The sequence below is a fragment of the Eulemur rufifrons genome, chromosome 8, assembly GCF_041146395.1.
Source record: "Eulemur rufifrons isolate Redbay chromosome 8, OSU_ERuf_1, whole genome shotgun sequence".
Classification (NCBI taxonomy): domain Eukaryota; kingdom Metazoa; phylum Chordata; class Mammalia; order Primates; family Lemuridae; genus Eulemur; species Eulemur rufifrons.
The window spans coordinates 49665784-49684025 of record NC_090990.1 but is presented as its reverse complement, the minus strand read 5'-3'; the positions used below and the strand labels follow the sequence as shown (position 1 = coordinate 49684025).

At 39.9% G+C, this 18242-nt stretch overlaps 1 protein-coding gene across 2 annotated transcripts in view; it reads right to left on the bottom strand.

Annotated features, from left to right (window-relative positions):
• DNAJC6 (DnaJ heat shock protein family (Hsp40) member C6) overlaps window positions 1-18242 on the bottom strand; it is a 137489-nt gene that overhangs the window by 93147 nt on the left and 26100 nt on the right. Inside the window, exon 1 of one of the 2 annotated variants that reach the window (XM_069478037.1) lies at window positions 6965-7370. The exons of the other annotated variant lie outside the window; for it this stretch is intronic. Coding sequence (XP_069334138.1) covers window positions 6965-7160 — 196 coding nt within the window. The 5' untranslated portion in view covers window positions 7161-7370. Of the gene's footprint in view, window positions 1-6964; window positions 7371-18242 lie in introns of those variants that run through there. 2 annotated transcript variants of the gene reach the window in all.

The window sequence follows — 18242 nt, the reverse complement described above, 5'->3', positions numbered from 1 at the left end:
TTACTTACAGTCTAGAGGGAGAGACAGGCCAGGCAGCACATCACAACTCAATGCAATGAGAGCCATGGGGGAGAGTACAGGCTGTCGAGGAGCACGGAGAATGACCATGACCGCAGCCTACAGGGTTAAGGAATATCAAAGCCAAGCCCTGAAGAATGGGTAGGAGATAAGCTATAAAAGTGGGCATCCAGATGGCCTATAAATTGGCCTAAGATGAGGGGACAGTGTATGCAAGAGCATAGAGATGGAGGTGGGGCGTGGGCAGGGGATCTACCAGTAGAGAAAAGACAGAGAAGTTTTGCTGAGCTAGATTTCAGAGGTACTACAATGGGCTTAAGATGTCCAGTCAGGAATACCCTGGACTTAATCCTAAGAGCAATGGGGAATCCATTATCTTTGCAAGAGATCCATAAATCTATAAAGCTGCATCAATTATATTATTCTCTCAATATCAAGGCTTAATCAGATTTATTCAATGCTGCTTTTGCTCTGCCTGCTTCACTTTCAACATTTTAAAATTCTTCACCTTACATTTAAGTCAAGAAGACATATTTGTCTTGTTTCAGGAGAATAAAAATGAAGAACAACTGCACCCGTGTCAGTTCCCTCAATCATTCCTATTTATCCTTTCCTCGGAGAAAGAAGCAAATAAAAAAATTCACCACTAAATTCTTCATTTGCAATCTTATGGGCATTTCCCTATGGCATTTTACTCAAAATAAAATGAGTAGAGCTTGTGTAACCTTAGGCAACTTGCTTAACCTTTCTGTGTCTTGGTTTATTCAACTATAAGAGAAAGGTAACTATCACCTACCTTATGTTAAGTTATTAGGTGTGGAATGTCTGATTCCCTTAAGTATTAAGTTTGACAGTTGGTATCTCTGACGTTTCACTTTAACACTTCTTGTTTTTTCTTTCTTTTTTTTTTTTTTTATATTGTGAAGGTACATCCTCATTTTTTCAAATGCACATTTTGGCTTTTGATTATCTCTCAAATTTTTTTAAAGCAACTTTTGTGACACCGTGGATAAGTCAAAAATTCATGTAATTTTTTCATATGAGATCTGTTGTGGAACCAATGTAGTGTAGACAGCTCAAAATATCAACAAAGTATTTGGGAAGGATGTGGCTAACGAATGCACAGTACATCGATGGTTTGAGAAGGTCCATTCTAGTGATTTTAATATTGAAAATGAGCCATGTGGGTGACCTGAGACCAAGGTGGATAATGATGAGCTGAAAGCTGTAGTGGAAGAGAATTCATCTCAACCTTACACATGAATTAGCAGCAAGGTTTGACATTACTATTCCAACAATATTGGAGCATTTGAAACAAATGGGCAAGGTAAAGAGGCTGGATAGACGGGTTCCACAAGAATTAAATGAGCATCAGAAGAGAAATTGTCTCAAAGCTTGCCTTTCTTTGCTGTCATGACGTAAAGGCGAACCATTTCTACACCGTTTTGTTAAGTGTGATGAAAAATGGATTTTTTTGACAATCGCAAGTGTTTGGTACAATGATTGGATAAAGATGAAGTGCCGAAACACAGTCCAAAACTGAATTTTTGTCAAAAAAAAGTTAATGGTGTCTATTTGGTGGTCCAGCGCTGGTATTAATATTATCCACTACAGCTTCATGAAACCTGTTCAGTAGATTACAGCGGATGTCTACTGCAACCAGCTGAACGAAATAATGAGGATGCCTGCAATCATGCAGCCTAGATTGGTCAATAGAGACAGGCCAATCCTCTTGCAAGACTATATGTCACAAAAAACAAACTACAAACAAACTAACTACAGAAGCTGGACTTGGAAACTCTCTGTCATCCACTGTATTCACCAGATCTTGTACCAACTACCACTTTTTTCAGGCTTTAGACCACTTCTTGCAAGAAAAAAATATGCAATTCTCAACAAGCTGTGGGAAATGCCTATCACAATTTAATGGCCACTGGCTCTCCAGGCAAAGCTGTGTCAATAGTTTAGATGCATACTTTGATTAATTATACTGCTTCTTGTTTGAGATATAATAAACTTTTGATTTGAAATCTGACATTTCATATTTAATGACCTAATAGAATTCTTATGAGATTTAAATAACATACCATATGCACAGTGTTTAGCATGATGCTTGAATTATAATCATTAAATTGTAGCTATTTTTATCATTAAGCATTATTGAACAATGTATAATACATATATGTACATGGTTAAACTTTGAACTTGTATTAATTTTAATGGTACACATATACATGTTTACAACCTATATGTTTACAAACACATACTTTTTTTGAGACAGGGTCTATCTCTGTTGTCTGAGCTAGAGTACAGTGGCATCATCATAGCTCACAGCAACCTCAAACTCCTGGGGTTTGAGGATCAAGTGATCCTCCTGCCTCAGCCTCCCAAGTAGCTGGGACTACAGGCATGCACCACCATGCCCAGCTAATTTTTCTACTTTTCATAGAAACAGGGTCTCACAATGTTGCTCAGGCTGGTCTTGAACTCCTGGCCCCAAGCAATCCTCCTACCTCAGCCTCCCAAAGCACTAGGATTATAGGTATTAGCCACTGCACTTGGCCCTATACACAAATACATGGTGTGTCAAAAGTCCTTCCAGAAACTTTCCATAGGGGTTATTTCTGAGGCAAGGGCCTAACGAATCAAGGAGATAAGAGGGTGCTTTACTTTTTTTCATTTTATTACTTTCCATAATCTTTAATTCTTTTTAAACCAAGAGTATGGGAACCTTATATAATAAAAATTTATGAAACACTGTTATGCAATAATCAAATAAATAAATTATTCTCAAAGCTTAGGATAATAATACGGAAATCACTTTATGCAGGAAAAAAAGATGTGAAACCTAGGTTTCATGAGCCTAGAAATGAGGAGATCTAAACTAAGAGGAGCAAAAGTATCTGTTCTCAAATTGTCTAAGGCTGCCATCTAGAAGATTGGATTTATTTTGTATTTAGAGAACACAAAAGCTGGTTTTGTCCAAATAGAAGAACCCTGTACTGATGAGAGCAGTCCAAAGATACTGCCCCAGAAGGAGGTAAAAGCCCTGTCACAAAAGGTGTGCAGCATTGGCTACACGGCCATCTTTCAGAGATTTGATTCAAGGGATTACCAAGTCTATGAAACCTGGCAGTCTCTAGGCATTTGAAATTTGACACTTAGATGGACACATCTTGCTCTGTTATCCAGTAACTAGTGTATTTTTAAATGGTTATCCAGAAACATCCAAACTACAGCCACAAATTAAGTAAGTTAGATGACTCCAACTTTGCCTCCAACCTACAAAACTCTTAAATAGGCAAGTATTCTTATGAAAAGATTATTAGCAATATTTTAAAGTAAAAGTATAAAGTTATCCAAATAAGTATTTCATGTTAAAACCCAGTTCACAATGTGGATGCTGTGTTTAAACACTGTCTAGAATAGTATTTGTTAAAGATAATTTTTGTTTTCAACTAGATTCACACTACATAGTATTTTAGCATTCTTCATTACCCATATTCTTTTAAATTTCATTAATATCTGTTTCCAGACTTCAGTTGGACTACTCTTTTATGGCTTGCCATTATGAACTTCATAAATTAAGCCTAATGTTAGAACACTTCCATGCCTCAGTATTGGGAGTTCAACTTTTCTGGATTCTACTTTCCCTGAAAGGTAGAGTACACAGAAGAGAAATATGGGGTTTCCAGGCTGATGAACTGGAATAGCTGCAGTGCCTTTGAGATATGACAGGATGACCTTTAAATGACAACCATTTTTAGAGAATAATTTGAATGAAGAGAAAGTTAGCCAGGGAAGGCAGAGAGCTCTGCAAGACCCACTGAGCTACGAGACTGCTCTGGTATCTACCACTTGAGAATCTGTTGACTTAGAAAGTCATTACATTCCTCTGAACATCTGTCCCTCTTTTATCTAAAAGCAGAAGGGAAAATCAAAGAAGATAATATTGTTTCCATTTCAACAATTAGTTGATATTATGCCTACACAGAAAGACAGTTTAGTTCAATGGAAAAAAAACTCTGACCTTAGACTCAGAAGACCCAATTCTGGCTGTTAGTAACTAGCTATTTTGCCTTGGACAGGTCTCCTACCATCTCTAAGAATAAGTTTCTTCATATGATAAATTGGGAGGGCACAGATAGCAAAGAAAAATTGCAGACGTATTCTCATGTTGTTTTAAGCCTCAACTAAAGCTCTATGTTAAGAATAGCAATTACAATTCCCCTTTTATAAATGGAAACAGACTTTAAAAGGTTACTAGGTTTTTCAACTAGTAAGAATAGTGCAGAGGTTTGATACCAAGTCTCCAAGCACAGACACATGCTGCTTACCCTATCTATTTAACAGAATTCTGGGAAAATGAAATAAGGTAAGTGCCCAAGTGTTTTATCTATTATAAATAACCACATAAGTGTAAGGTATTGTTATGACTATGCTTTAAATTCTCTAGAGAGATGTTGACATTTTTTCATAAACATTTCTGTCAGAGCAAAAATCCCATAAAGCACCTATCCTATCTAGCACATCACAGTACACCAGTTGAATAAATGGGAAGATTACTGCTACTTTAGAAATGATCCATGAATTTAATTATATATCCTAAACAAATGGATACATTTACACTCCACAGGCCACACTTTGAGGATCTTAGAAGAAAGAACTATTAGACAAGACAGATATAGTTGCACTAGTAAATGAATCCCACTCTCAGAGTCCAATCCCTCATTCAAACTAAATAAATAGCATCATTCCAGACTGCATTCTCAATTGGAAATATGCATCAAAGTTGTCATAAGATACACTATACTGCTGCAACAAAGCCACCACATTCCCCTAACTAGATTTTGGAGTGAATGGTGGGTAGGGAGAGGAGAAAGGGAATTCCTGCAGCCTCTTCATACAATGCTAGATTAAGTTGAAGAATCAACTCCTGGCAATAGCACTTTAGAGATAACAGTATTAACAGTATTTTTAGTGAAAATGCTTTCCCATCATAACAGTTTATCAAGACAATCCATTCTCCTTCTCCCAATCTATTGAAAAAGTCTGATTTAGTGAGAAAGACAATCCTCACAAATCCAGGACTTACCCTAGGCTTCTCTGTTAGCATTACTGCCCCTACTAACTAGCAGCCCCCTAGAAGCCAGAAGGAGCTCATTCACTGCTATATTCCTGCACAGAACTCAGCACAGTGCCTGGCAAAATGCAAATAATGGCTCAGGAAATACACAGGAATTCATTCTACAAAGTAACATACTTCAAAAACCAATTCCAACTCTTAAAATGATAATCCCTATAAAAAATGAAAATACATGAATTTCATATTTCTTTCATTTCCCTGAAGCGAGGCTCCTCTATGCTCATTTGGAATGTGTTCATTTTTATTTTGAATGTTTACATGCCCACTACATTCCCAAAATGATTATGGTGGTATCATTTAGACTAGGACATGAATCTTTTTTAAGATATAAAGGCGATTCTATCCAGTCAAAAGATGGGTTGCACTTTGATATACCACAGGTTTGAAAAAATATAAATCACATAACCACGAACATCAATACCATAGCCCTGAAACCATTTAGGGGTGGGGAATCTGCCACCTCAAGGCCACATGCAGCCCTCCAGATCCCCAAGTGTAGCCCCTCAACTGAATCCAAACTTTACAGAACAAATCCTTTAGTAAAGGCCACACTCAAGGATCCAGAAGGTCAAATGTGGCCCCAAGGCTGCAGGTTCCCCACCCTCCCACCAATACCTCATTTAACTTCAATACGAGCTTGAATAGGTAAAATTCATTTTTTTCAGCCCAGGACATTTGCATTTCTGTGGACAATATTTCATCCCACTTCAGATGAGGAAAATAGAAAATGATAGCCCAGGGAGAGCCATTGCACAATTAAAATAAGCAAGCAATTGTTTGCAAAGTGCGGCATTTAAATTTAGTTTGGTTTCATTACTGTCCAAAACCCCAACATGAATCTTTCCTCTGGAGTCCTCAGCTGTCCAGTATTAAAGTTATCAATGTCTAACCAACCACTGACCACTTCAATTATAAATTATCTCTATGTAAACAATCCTCTGATCCTAGTTCCCTGGAAAGGTAAGCAAATAGCTATAATAATACTCCTGGTCCACCATGGGTATATTAAATGACTGTTTTGCTATAGAAACCGCTACATGCTAACAGCATTTCCAAGAGAGGACTCTAACTTACTAAAACATTTTATAAAAGATGGTTGCAAACCCAGATACGAAGTTTAGAGGTATTTCCATTGTCCCTACATTGTAAAAAGGTTCATGAAATTTTAGTGTACTCAATGCAAAAGGGTAAAGATAAACAAAATCAAAGGCAACAACAGATGAAATAAATTTCATTGTGCGAATCATAAAAGCTGTGCAAAAGGGCTCTCGATCCCAGGTAAAAACTGCAGGAGAAAGGTAACACTATGAACCCTAGCAGAAGCTGAGTTAAGATGTGGCAGAGCTTTACAGAATTGCAAGTAACATCAGCATTACGAGAACAACAATTGGAATAAACACTGGTCCCACAGGCTGCAAAAACAATCAACGCACTGGCTCTTTCACCTCTCCCCCTCATCCAGCTGGGTAGTGAAAGCAGCTGCCTCTCCCCGCCCTCCTTCCAAGCCGCTCTTTGCGCCACCCCCTCCCCTTTCTCTCCCCCTCCCCGCCCCCAGCTGGCGTATTCAGCAGTCTAGAGAGATTAAGAGGCGCTCGCTACGGTCACTGGGCCTCTGGACTGATCTAACGTTTCCGAGCTCTCTGGACGACAGAAATTAGAGACTGCACACCCTGGTGGCATTGGAAGCCTCCGCCGGCAACCCAGCTTTCTCCCAAGCCCGGGGCTGGAGTGAGAGCCTCGGGCTGGGCGACGGGGAGGCTCTGGAGGGCCGCGCGCCGCGCTCCCAGCCGGCAGCGCTACCTGAGCTGTCCATGGTGCTGGCGCGGTCCAGAGGCAGCCGGGCGGGACTCCGCGCCGCCGCCGCCCCGGCGTTCACTCTCTGCTTGCCGCCACCCCCGCCGCTCCCCGCACTTATGTCCCCGTTACTGTCCACCAGCTGCAAAGATTCATAACCATCGTTGCTGGTCTTTTTCCGGTAGCTCCCGAGGAGGCTCATGGGCAAGCCCAGTGAAGAGGGAAAAAAATCAACCTGGGAAACGAAGGGGGGGGAGGTGGAAGGTGGAGAGGGCTCAAGGAGGAATTAAAAAAAAAAAAAAAAAAATCAAGTGCCCGACATGATGCAAAGAGAAGGGAAAAGACGGGGCGGCCGCGGGAGAGGAGCTTTGCGGGGCGAGGCGAAGCCGCCGCCCTGGGCAGAGCGCGGCTCGGGGCGCTGGGAACGGGAAGGGGAGGGAGGAAGCGGGGAGGGCGCGGGCGGGCGGGTGCGCGCGTCCTCGGTGCCGCCGCCGCGGAGCCGCCGGCCCTGCCGAACTCCGGGCCCCGGGCCAGCACCCTCCGGCTGGGGAGTGCCCGGAAGCAATCCTATAGGTGTCGCCGCGTCGCCCCGCCGCACAGCAGGGCAGCTCCAAGAACCGCTGGCCCGCGGGGAGGAAAGAAAAGAGAGGGAGTAAGAGAGGGGAGACTCGCGAGGAGGGGGCTGAAGTCGGAAAATGGGGCGGGGTGGAAGGGGGAGGGGACTACTACGACAAGGGAGGGAGGGGGTGTGTTCGCGCGCGTGTGGTGTTGAAGGAAGGGGTTAGGTGTCTCGGCCTGGTAAGCTTTGAGGACCAGGGGGTCTCTTGGTAAGATCCAGGCACGCCCATTTCGTATAACTTAGCCTATATTTGCTGGGAGATTCGGCAAATCAAAGCCACCCGGACAGTATCCATCCTGGAGGACTGACTGGTAACTCAACTGAACAGAAAAAGAATGCATGTTAAGTGCCAGGCTATAGGGTATAAAGAAAGAATAGTATTTTGCACATTCCCCAGAATGGGAATGATCCCTAAGTGACATATCAAAGAGTCGGATATTCTAATACTCGGAGGCTGTTAGGGGCCATTCTCCTAGTGAGTAGATGTGACTGTTTAGAACTATTTGCTGAGAGAATAAATTGGGGAGAGGGGCAAGGTTAAGTCAGGTGCCAGTTTAGATCTGCCGTCATTTACCTTGGGACTTGGGGACTGACCCTACCACTCAACTGGCTCTAGGGCATGGCTGAGGAGCAAGATAGACAAGCATTTTCTTCCCATCCTCTGGCCTCACCCTTTATTGTTCTTTCATAATCTGGGGAAAGAAAGCAGTCACTCGTTGTCAGAGTAGAATTTGTCAGGAAGCTAATTAAGCTGAAGGGTCAGGGCCCCTTTCTTGCAGAAGGCCCTCTCAAGGCTGTGTACCTAATTTTTTATTGGTGATTATATATTCTTACTCTTAAAGAGGACCCCAACATTGTGTAAGTTTCGGGCCTTACAAAACCCAGATAAACTCTATTAAAAGTCTCAAATGTAATTACCAAATGTTTATTTTCACCTGAAATAATAAGATTTCAGAAGGATCCTTCATTCTCACATCTCACGTGAAGACCAGCTGAAAATCTTGGTTAAAAATCATCATTATTTTTTCCGCTAGGACTTGGAAAGACTAAGTGAGGAGCCTTTCAAAAGTCATTTGACGGCGTTTGCTCACCAGAACAAGAGAAAAAGTACATGCATATAAAACTTGCATGAGCCCATACACAAAAAAAAACTTTGCTTTTGTCTTACATGGTTTTCTCTTGCTGTCATTATTTCAGTCACCTAAGGACACAAAATTAAGCTATAGCATCTAAGGGGCTTCAGTCTAGATCATTTGGGACTCAAAGAGTTTCCTGGAAGCTCTAACTCTACATAGGTCTACCTAAAATGAATTAATTGGATTGAGATACATTTTCCTATACAAGGCTCACTCAAACACAGATTCTTGTAGAGAAAGGATGAATCAAGAGAGGGCAAGAGTAATGTCTTCTAGATCCTTCCAGTCCAGAGAAGACCTAAACTCCCTGATCAGTTGCTTTCCCAACTGCATTATTTGATGAAGGTGTGGTGTGACCTGAATCACAAATCAGAGCTAATGCTCATCTAGAACAGCATCAAACAACTTGAATGGTGGCAGGAAAAACTGTAACAGAATTTTAAGCACAAATTTTATACTTTTAATTTTCCAAATCTGTCAGATTGAGCTATTTTAGTTACTTGACTAAAATAATAACTCAGTAAAGTCTAGTAAAGAAATATTTTCCAATACACCAATAACATTTTATATAATCTTTTTCTACACTTTTAGGTTTCTTTTAATTCACTACTTACCCACAGGGAGAGTAAATACCTAGTGTCCATCATGTGCCTTGAAAAATGCTGGATTTATGATCACTGGATTAAGGGAATTTAGAGAGGATTATTTTTGAAAAATAAAAATTATTACTTTCAAAAAGAACACTCAGTTATTTTTGCTCAACTTCAGAATTGCAAACATATTGCTGGAAGAAATTATAAATGAGACATATGCCTTTGCCTTTGTATTTTTCTATATCTATCTCCCAAGTTTGCAAATTTAAAGAAAAGCATGAATGGGCTACAAGGATCATTTTATTTTTTATCTTTATACTTAATTTAATATAAATAAAATCAATCAGAATAACTATTAATAATCCTGCAAAATTAGGGCTATAAAGAGCATATTATGGTAGAAAAAATACAATAACGAGATTAATATACAACAGTCTAAAAAATGATGTTTGGGGCCTAAATTGGAATATGCACCAATTTCAACACTAAAATTTCTTTATTATCCTAAAGATCAAATTCATCATGAGTTCATTTATCCATGAAGATCTTACTATCTGACTTTATAAAATGAGCATAGTACTATCATTATATAGTTGAAGTAAGAATTGAATTAGTACTATATATATAGTAAGTACTTAACAAATGTTCTCTATTATTACTATTATTGGTCTGTCTTAAGTGCAGCTGCATCCTCAGTGCCTTGGAGTCCTAGTTCCTCCCATGGGAGAAGCTTAATAAAGGCTAAGTATTAATATTTTTTTTCCAGGAGTATGTTAATGGAAGTTGTCTACATAATTTTGAATGAGAACCTGGGCTTAAGGAAAGGAGGTGGCACTGGTAAAACCCAAGGTGAACATTTAGAGCCTAACTCTCCTGTTTTTCCAAGATCAAGACCGTCACATAATTTATTTTATCTCAAGAATACCACATCACCTATGGGACAGAGGAAAAGGAATAGATGCCCTCTTTTCAGGAGAGCATTCTTTCCCTTTTCTCTTGCTGACTTTGGTTGCTTTTATTAATTCAATGAAGATTATCCACACTGAGGAATGTTCTAGAGCCAGTCTATTCCTCCACATCCCCTTCACACACACACCATCCCAAATGCTCTCTTGTCACAGCAGATACAACAACACTTTTGTGCTGAGCTAGGAGAGGAAGGTAGATGTGCTGTGACCTATCTAGGTGTATGATCTGTGCTTTTTGATTCCCAGAAAATGTAGTACATTGATTAAGATTGAGGTTCTAGACTCATATTGCCCATGATTGAATCCCCGTTCTACCAACTCTTGGCTCTATGACTTTGTGCAAGTTGCTTAACCTCTCTGCCTCACTTTCCTCCTTTGTAAAATGAGCATGGTAAGAATGCCATCAAAATAAGGCTGTAGTGAGAATTAAATTAGTTCCTACTATATAGTAAGTGTTTAACAAATTGTTATCTATTATTACTGTGATTCTTGTACTACTTTTATATAGATATTTTTTCAAAAACACAACTTCTTATCTGTAAAATTAAGCTAAAAATCTGTCCCGCCAACCTAAGAGTTGTGTTATCATTATAATGTATATACAAGCCCTTTGTATAATATGAAGTGATTGTTCTGACTTGAGTTTTTGGATATTTGCACGCATGTCTTTCCTGCTGGATTTGTACTTCTTGAGGATCAAAAGTCCATGTTTTATTCATGTTTGTATCCCCCGTGACACCCAAAAGAGTACCTCACTGTCATTAGATATTGAGTAAGTATCTACTTAATTAATAAATTGATGAAGAAACAAAAATGTCTTTATCACCTGGTCCAGTGATTTTTTTAAACTATACACATTGTAGCCTATGAATGGATTATAAAATTATTTTCATAAAAATGAAATAGGTTAAAAAAAATCAGAGTTTTTAGAACATAGTAAGATATTTTTGCTTAAAGTACTATTTTAGGTGTGTGTGACATGGTGCGTGCGTGTGTGTGTGTGTGTGTGTGTGTATGTGTAAAAAGCTCAGTGATGATATAAATGCATTTCTTACTGTGGGTGCTGATTATAAATGTTTGAATGTCTATGTTATGGCATAACCTCTGGTACTAAGAGGTCCCAGTGTTGCCAACTGTGAATGTCCTGTACACTGTGACATCTGAATTCATTTGGATAAATGGATAACAAGGGGTTTCGCAAACTAGACAGAAAATGAGGCCATAGTTTCTACACTGTCCTCTCTGTTGCAAAATGTATTACAATCATGTTTCTAACATGCATTTCTTCAATATTCTGTTTTAATTGATGCAAATCAATGAATAGTATTGAAACTTACTTTGGCAACATGACTTAGGGTCATAATTCAGATTTTCTCCTTATTGAATAAGGCCTATAAACATGCATAGTGCAAGGCATTCAAACTGGGGAGCAACAGGCTATATCTGGCCCTCAGACAGGTTTTGTGTGTCCTGCTCTTTTTTTAAAAGACTTTTTAGTTTAGATGCCTTTTCAGAGAGGACACAGGCTCCAGTCTATGAGCCGTAGCTTACCACCATGTCCCAATATATGATACCCAATCTACTCCACTCATTCCCAATCTCAGTCAGGCATTTGAATTTGAGACCTGTAGTGTAGTGGCAAAAGCTGAACGAGCAACACCGCAAAATCAGATGCCAAAAGCCACACCTTTAGGCCACAGTCCAGAAGAAAGGAGAACAGCCTGGGAATCCTCTCCTGACTCTGCTCTTACTCAGAAGGGTGGCCTTCATTCATTCTCCTTCTCTTAGCAGTTAAAGAGAAGTGAAAGTGTTGAATTACATGATTCTCTTTAGTTCTCCAATTTTCCTATCTTTCTCAAAACTTTAGTTGTCATTTCCCTTTTTCCTCCAAATGATGTCCATAGGGAAAAACCACAGCCATTTAATTGTTCCAGTTTGCTATGTCCCAGTTAATCAAGGTTATACTGTAGAATGTATGCATAAATAGGAGCAGCTGTCAAGAGTGACACATAAAGCAACACACAAGAGAGAAGAGGAGGTATGCTGGAAAAAAATTGAATGTGCTGATAATATTTAATAGAAGAAAATCCGAACTATTCCTATAATGTTACTTAGAGTGGGGATGTCTGTTCTTGGTGTCTGATGGAGTGCTGGGTCCTCCAGAAAATAGGACACATTTTCCAGGAAGGGCATATGTTTAACACATTGACTGCCACACTAGAAAAAAATATTTTTTCCTTGGGGCCATGGTGTTTTATTACGAAAATAGAATAAAAACTTCAAAAATAAAACGATCCTTTCTAATTTAATGACAAATTTGTTATTTTTTATTGTTTTCTGTGCATGAGTTATATACAACTTGAAAAATAGTTCACGCAGCTCCCAAGGTAGAGACGTGTGAGTTACATATGCTTCTCGAGGCCTTGGACTCAAACTAGTGTGAGTTAAATACAACTCACATGGCAGTTAATGTGTCAAAGATAACTCAATATCCTGAAACCTGTGCTTCCTCAAAGCTCTAGTAGTAATAAAAGTAACTGCCATTGATTATTTACCATTTGCCCGATGCCTTACCTACCTTAACTCTCACATTCCCAACAATGCTGCAAATGTGTCATTCTTATTTTTAGGCAAAATTGGAGAGGATAAATAATTGGCCCAGGGTTACACAGCCATCAGTTAGGATCCAAACTCCCAACTTCTGATCATGTTTTGGCCACTGCACCAGGCTAAAGAGGTATTTCCGCTGATCACAGTGAAAGTTGGAGGACATTTGGGTCATTCCTTAGATCTGACCTGCCCTACAAAGTGTGGTCAGTGAAAAATGGCTTGGGCACCTTATGGAAATCACCCTTACTTCACCGCCCACGTGACAGGTTCCGCTCAGGGAAACGTGAAAGCTTTCAATTAATGTAGCTTCCCAATAGGCAATCTTGTTTTGTAAACTACTGGCTCAGAGGATGTTTTATATTGTACTCCCAAAAATTTATAGTTGGCCACTCTTGTCCTAGTTTGAAATCACTAGAAGGGAAAAAAATATTTTCATTAAAAGCAAGCTCCTAGGCCGGGCGCGGTGGCTCACGCCTGTAATCCTAGCACTCTGGGAGGCAGAGGTGGGCGGATCGTTTGAGCTCAGGAGTTCGAGACCAGCCTGAGCAAGAGCGAGACCCCATCTCTACTAAAAATAGAAAGAAATTATATGGACAGCTAAAAATATATACATAGAAAAAATTAGCCGGGCATGGTGGTGCATGCCTGTAGTCCCAACTACTCGGGAGGCTGTGACAGGAGGATCCCTTGAGCTCAGGAGTTTGAGGTTGCTGTGAGCTAGGCAGATGCCACGGCACTCACTCTAGCCTGGGCAACAAAGTGAGACTCTGTCTCAAAAAAAAAAAAAAGCAAGCTCCTAACTTTAAAAAAAGTTTGACCTCTATTGTGTTTGCACATGTGTATATGTATAAATATGTGTGTATGTAGATTAAAGAGACATCGAGGCACAGCAGAAAGACCATTACCTTTGGAGGAAAAATCACAACTATGTTTGAGTCCTAGACCTGCCATATGCAGTTTTCTATAATCTGCTTAACAACTCATAGACACATCTCCTCTCTGTACAGTGGAGGAAAATATCTGTTCTTCCTCATAGGAAGAATCAAATGAAATAAGGTACATGAAAGCACCAAATAAACACTAAAGCCCTACTCATACACTGCATTTTATCAAATATAAGAAACAATCCATTGTAAGTAACATTAAAAAAGAAAAATATGCTACTGATGAAATTATGACATGCTATCAATTTTACGATGCCTCAAGATTTCATAAATGTTAACAAGTTAAAAAAAACTGTTTTAGAATTGATGTAACAAATGTTATTATTGGACTGTATTTTAGCCTGAAAATATATTTGTTAATTTATAATTCAGGTATTTTGAGCAACTCTAGTAGATAAAGACAATACTCACCATGTTTTGCCAGGCCTAACCCAGTGCCCGCCAAGTAACAGGTGCTCAGTAAATATCTACTAAGTGAATGAAAATGCAAAAAATTAATTCAGAGGCCATTTTTAGCTTACAGAAAAATTCACCCTGGCTTTCCTATGTCAGCTCACTTAAAATACAGCTCTATTCGCTAACATTTGACTCATCCTTGACTTTTGAAGGCTGTGCTTATGGTATAACAATGTTTGTCTTAGTCTGTTTTGTGCTGCTATAACGGAATACCCGAGACTGGGTGATCTACAAAGAACAGAGATTTATTTCTTACACTTCTGGGAGCTACGAAGTACAAGATTGAGAGGCCCACATATGGTGAGGAATTTCATGCTGTGTCATCCCATGGCAGAAGGCAGGGGCAAGAGAAGGGCAAGAGAGGGTGAGAGAGTCAGAGAGCAAGGGGGGCCCAACTTGCTATTATCAGGAACTCACTCCCTCCATAACAGCACTAATCTACTCATAAGGGCAGAGCCCTTGTGGCCTAACCACCTTTTAGTGATACTACTTCTTAATACTGTCACAATGGCAATTAAATTTCACCATGAGTTTTAGAGGAGACATTCAAACCATAGCAATGTTACACCTACATTACCATTTCAAGAGTAACTTGTGGAAGTGTCTGTCCTTTTCATCTGTCATTTTACAAGCAAGAAAACTTCAATTTCTCAAATGAACAGACACTGATAGACTATCCTGGGCTGGCCCTGTGCTCAATTTCTCTCAGTCCCAAAACAGACCAAAAATCTGGGGGTGGTAAAGAGTTCCCCAAGGTCAGGTGCAAACTAACACGAAAGTGAATGTCTCCCTAAATCCTGGATATGCCCATGTTTGGCTCTGAGCTCATTATACACAATGTTATATTCAAGATCCCAAAAATTTAGATGCTTACTCTTCATAACTCCATTGTGCCTAACAAGGTACTGGGCCCTAGAGCATGTGGAACATGTGGCAAATCCTCTAGCATGGTGATGCAGAAGGCAGAGACCACTTCAGACACAGGCAGAGCCAATTCTTGGGGTGCTGGGTCTCCAGGCACAGTCTCTAGAACACCAATCCATTGCTGCCCACGTGACCATATCTAACTGGAGAGAAGGAACCAGCATTTCCTGAACACTAAACTGAGTGCCTATGTTTATTTACCCATTCAAATGTGAAAGGTCTTTTGAGAAGGATTACCATGCCCATTTCAGACTCAAGGAGACAAGAGCTCTGGAATGCAGCTGAGTGTGGGCTAAGCTATGACTGGTAGTGACCCCCAATATTCCTCTCCATCTTCTATGCTTATATGCTTTGAGTTGGGCACATGGCCACATAGTGTAAAGAATACATTTTTCAGTCTTCTGTTGTGTCTTGGACCAGCCACACATGAGTTTTCTATAATCTTCTAGGTACACACATAGGACTGAGTTTTAGCCATTGTAGTATAAGCAGAAATTGTATGTGCAATTACTGGTATGCATGCTTAAAAGGGAAGGTGGGTGGTATGCCCTTCTGCCAATCCTTTTCCCTTTCTTCTGGTTGGAATATGGAGCTCCAGCAGGTATCTTGGACCATGAGGTGACCTTGAGGATGGAAGACCTTCACAATGAAGCAATGAGATAGAAGAATCCTGAACCCCAGAGAGCCATGGCAGCCCTGGACTGATTATCTCTAAATTACTTAAAGGTGAGAGAGAAACAAACTACTTTGTTTTAAATTGTTATGTTGCCATTGTTATTTTGCTTTTATCAGTTATGTGCATCTAAACTAATCCTGAGATACAACTTGCAACCTAACCACTGGATTTCAGATATTTATTTACCATAACATTTACCAGGAATAACATAACCAAGTGGTCATGGACAAATTATATAACTTCTCTAAGCCTCCATTTCCTCATCCATAAAATAGTTGTATCTAACTAATAGGGCAGCTATTAAAATTGCATGACATAAAGCACATAAAGAGCTTAGCATAGTACCTGGCATATAGTGAGGGTTCAATGAATGCTATCTATTGTGCTTTTTCTTGTCAGTGTCCTTCAACATAGCTGAGTCTATTGTGTCCGATTCCAAAGCCAGCAATCTCTCCATCTCGCCCTATTATCCAGAGACTGTCTCTCAGGACCCAGCCCAGAGCTGTGGAGCCCTGCCTGTGTCAATGAACTCCCTAGTATAGCTGTCCCTTCCTTTGGGTGTAATTCTCTCTCTTTGATACACCTACAGAATCTCAGTACAGTCGGGAATATTTTAAGCTCATAGTTGTTACAGAACTTACAGTAAAGTGTTAATGTTTATGACACAGTGGTTCTGAGACTATTTGCTTCAATATAGCTAAAAAATGAGAGAATCTGACTCATTCTCCATTTGTGCTAGAAGTAAATAAGGAATTTAGGTATAGGGGTGGCATTTTTATTTAATTATTTTATCTTTTTACTTTCTATTATGAAAATTTTCAAAAATATACAAAAGTAGAGAAAATTAGATAATAGAGCCCTTTGTATCCATCACTGAGCATTAACAATTACCAAGACATGGCCAATCTTGTTTCATATGTACAGACCCATACCTACTGTTAAGCAATTCCCAGAATCATTTCAACTTTAAATATCTCAGTATGTGTCACTTAATTTGGGGGGAATAACTATCAGATATCATCTGTACCTGAAGCAGGGCAAGGTGCCGTTCTACCTGCTTGCTGAGAAGCTAAAGCTATCCACTGGTGCCTTTTCAGTAGACTGTCAGAGGAACCTACATACCTTCCCATTTCCTTAATTTCCAGTGGAAATGACATATCAGCCACCTGTCCCCACCTTACTCCCAGCCCCACCCACCTCATCCCCACAAAACTCACCTCTGCAAGCACTAGTTGTAATCTCAGGCCTTACTGCCCAAGAGATCTGCAAATTAGAATGGAATTAAGCTTTGCTAGAATAGGAGAAATTTATGGAATAATAAAGTTGGAAGGAGCTATAAAGGGTAAATTATCCTTTTCAATTTACAGATAAGAAAATCGAGACAGAGAAGTGAGGAAATTGATTCACATTTGAGCTTTCTAAAATGCAGATCCAATTATGTGACTTAGTTGTTTAAAACTATTCAAGTGTTTCCTATCGCCCTCAGTCTAAAGTATTTAATATGACGGACCCTTCACATTCAAGGTTCAGCTACTTCCCCGTCAAGACTGAGCCCTCAGCCCTCACGCCTTCTTCTTTCCCCAATAACCTCTCTCTAAGTCCAGACATAAAGCTTCTTTGTGATTCCCCACCTGGCCAATTCCAGTCTGCCCTTCAGACGGCTTCACGGATAGCACTTCTCCCAGGAAACCATCAAGTTTCTCAAAACCAGGTTTGATATAATTCCATGAGGTCCCATAGAACACTGTATATCTTCTAACACAACACTTACAACACTGAATTACCTGTTCACACGTATGACTTCCCACACCTGACTGTATGCTCCACGGTGGCAGGGCCATGTCTGGTACCTAACTCCATGCCTGACCCAGCACAGATACCTGACAAAGACGTGTTAAATGAATGAATGACTACTGCCACTGGGAAGAGTCGGTGCATGACGTATGGGAAGGTGATCTGTATGCTGTCTAGCACCCAGTGGAGGTTAGACTTTGCACTTGCCACTGATTAAGGTCACAGAGCTACCATCTACAAACACAGGACAGTCAGGGCTGTCAGCATTCCATCACATTGCCTAGCATGAATTGAGCCAATAAAGTTGTCACTTACTGCTATTTTCAATTTATATTAAATCAAAGTAGACAAATGTAGATTTATAGCCTTTTGAAATAATTTTAGTTTAAAATTTTGATTTTATTTTTGACCTGAATAGGAGATTTACACACTCCAGATCATTTTTCTGAGAGATTTATGGATCATCATTTTTAAAGAAGATTTCCTTTTGGCCCTAGGTTGTATATGAATAACAGAAGATGACTCTTTCATCTTTGCCTCTGAAATCACTATGCCCATGTGGTA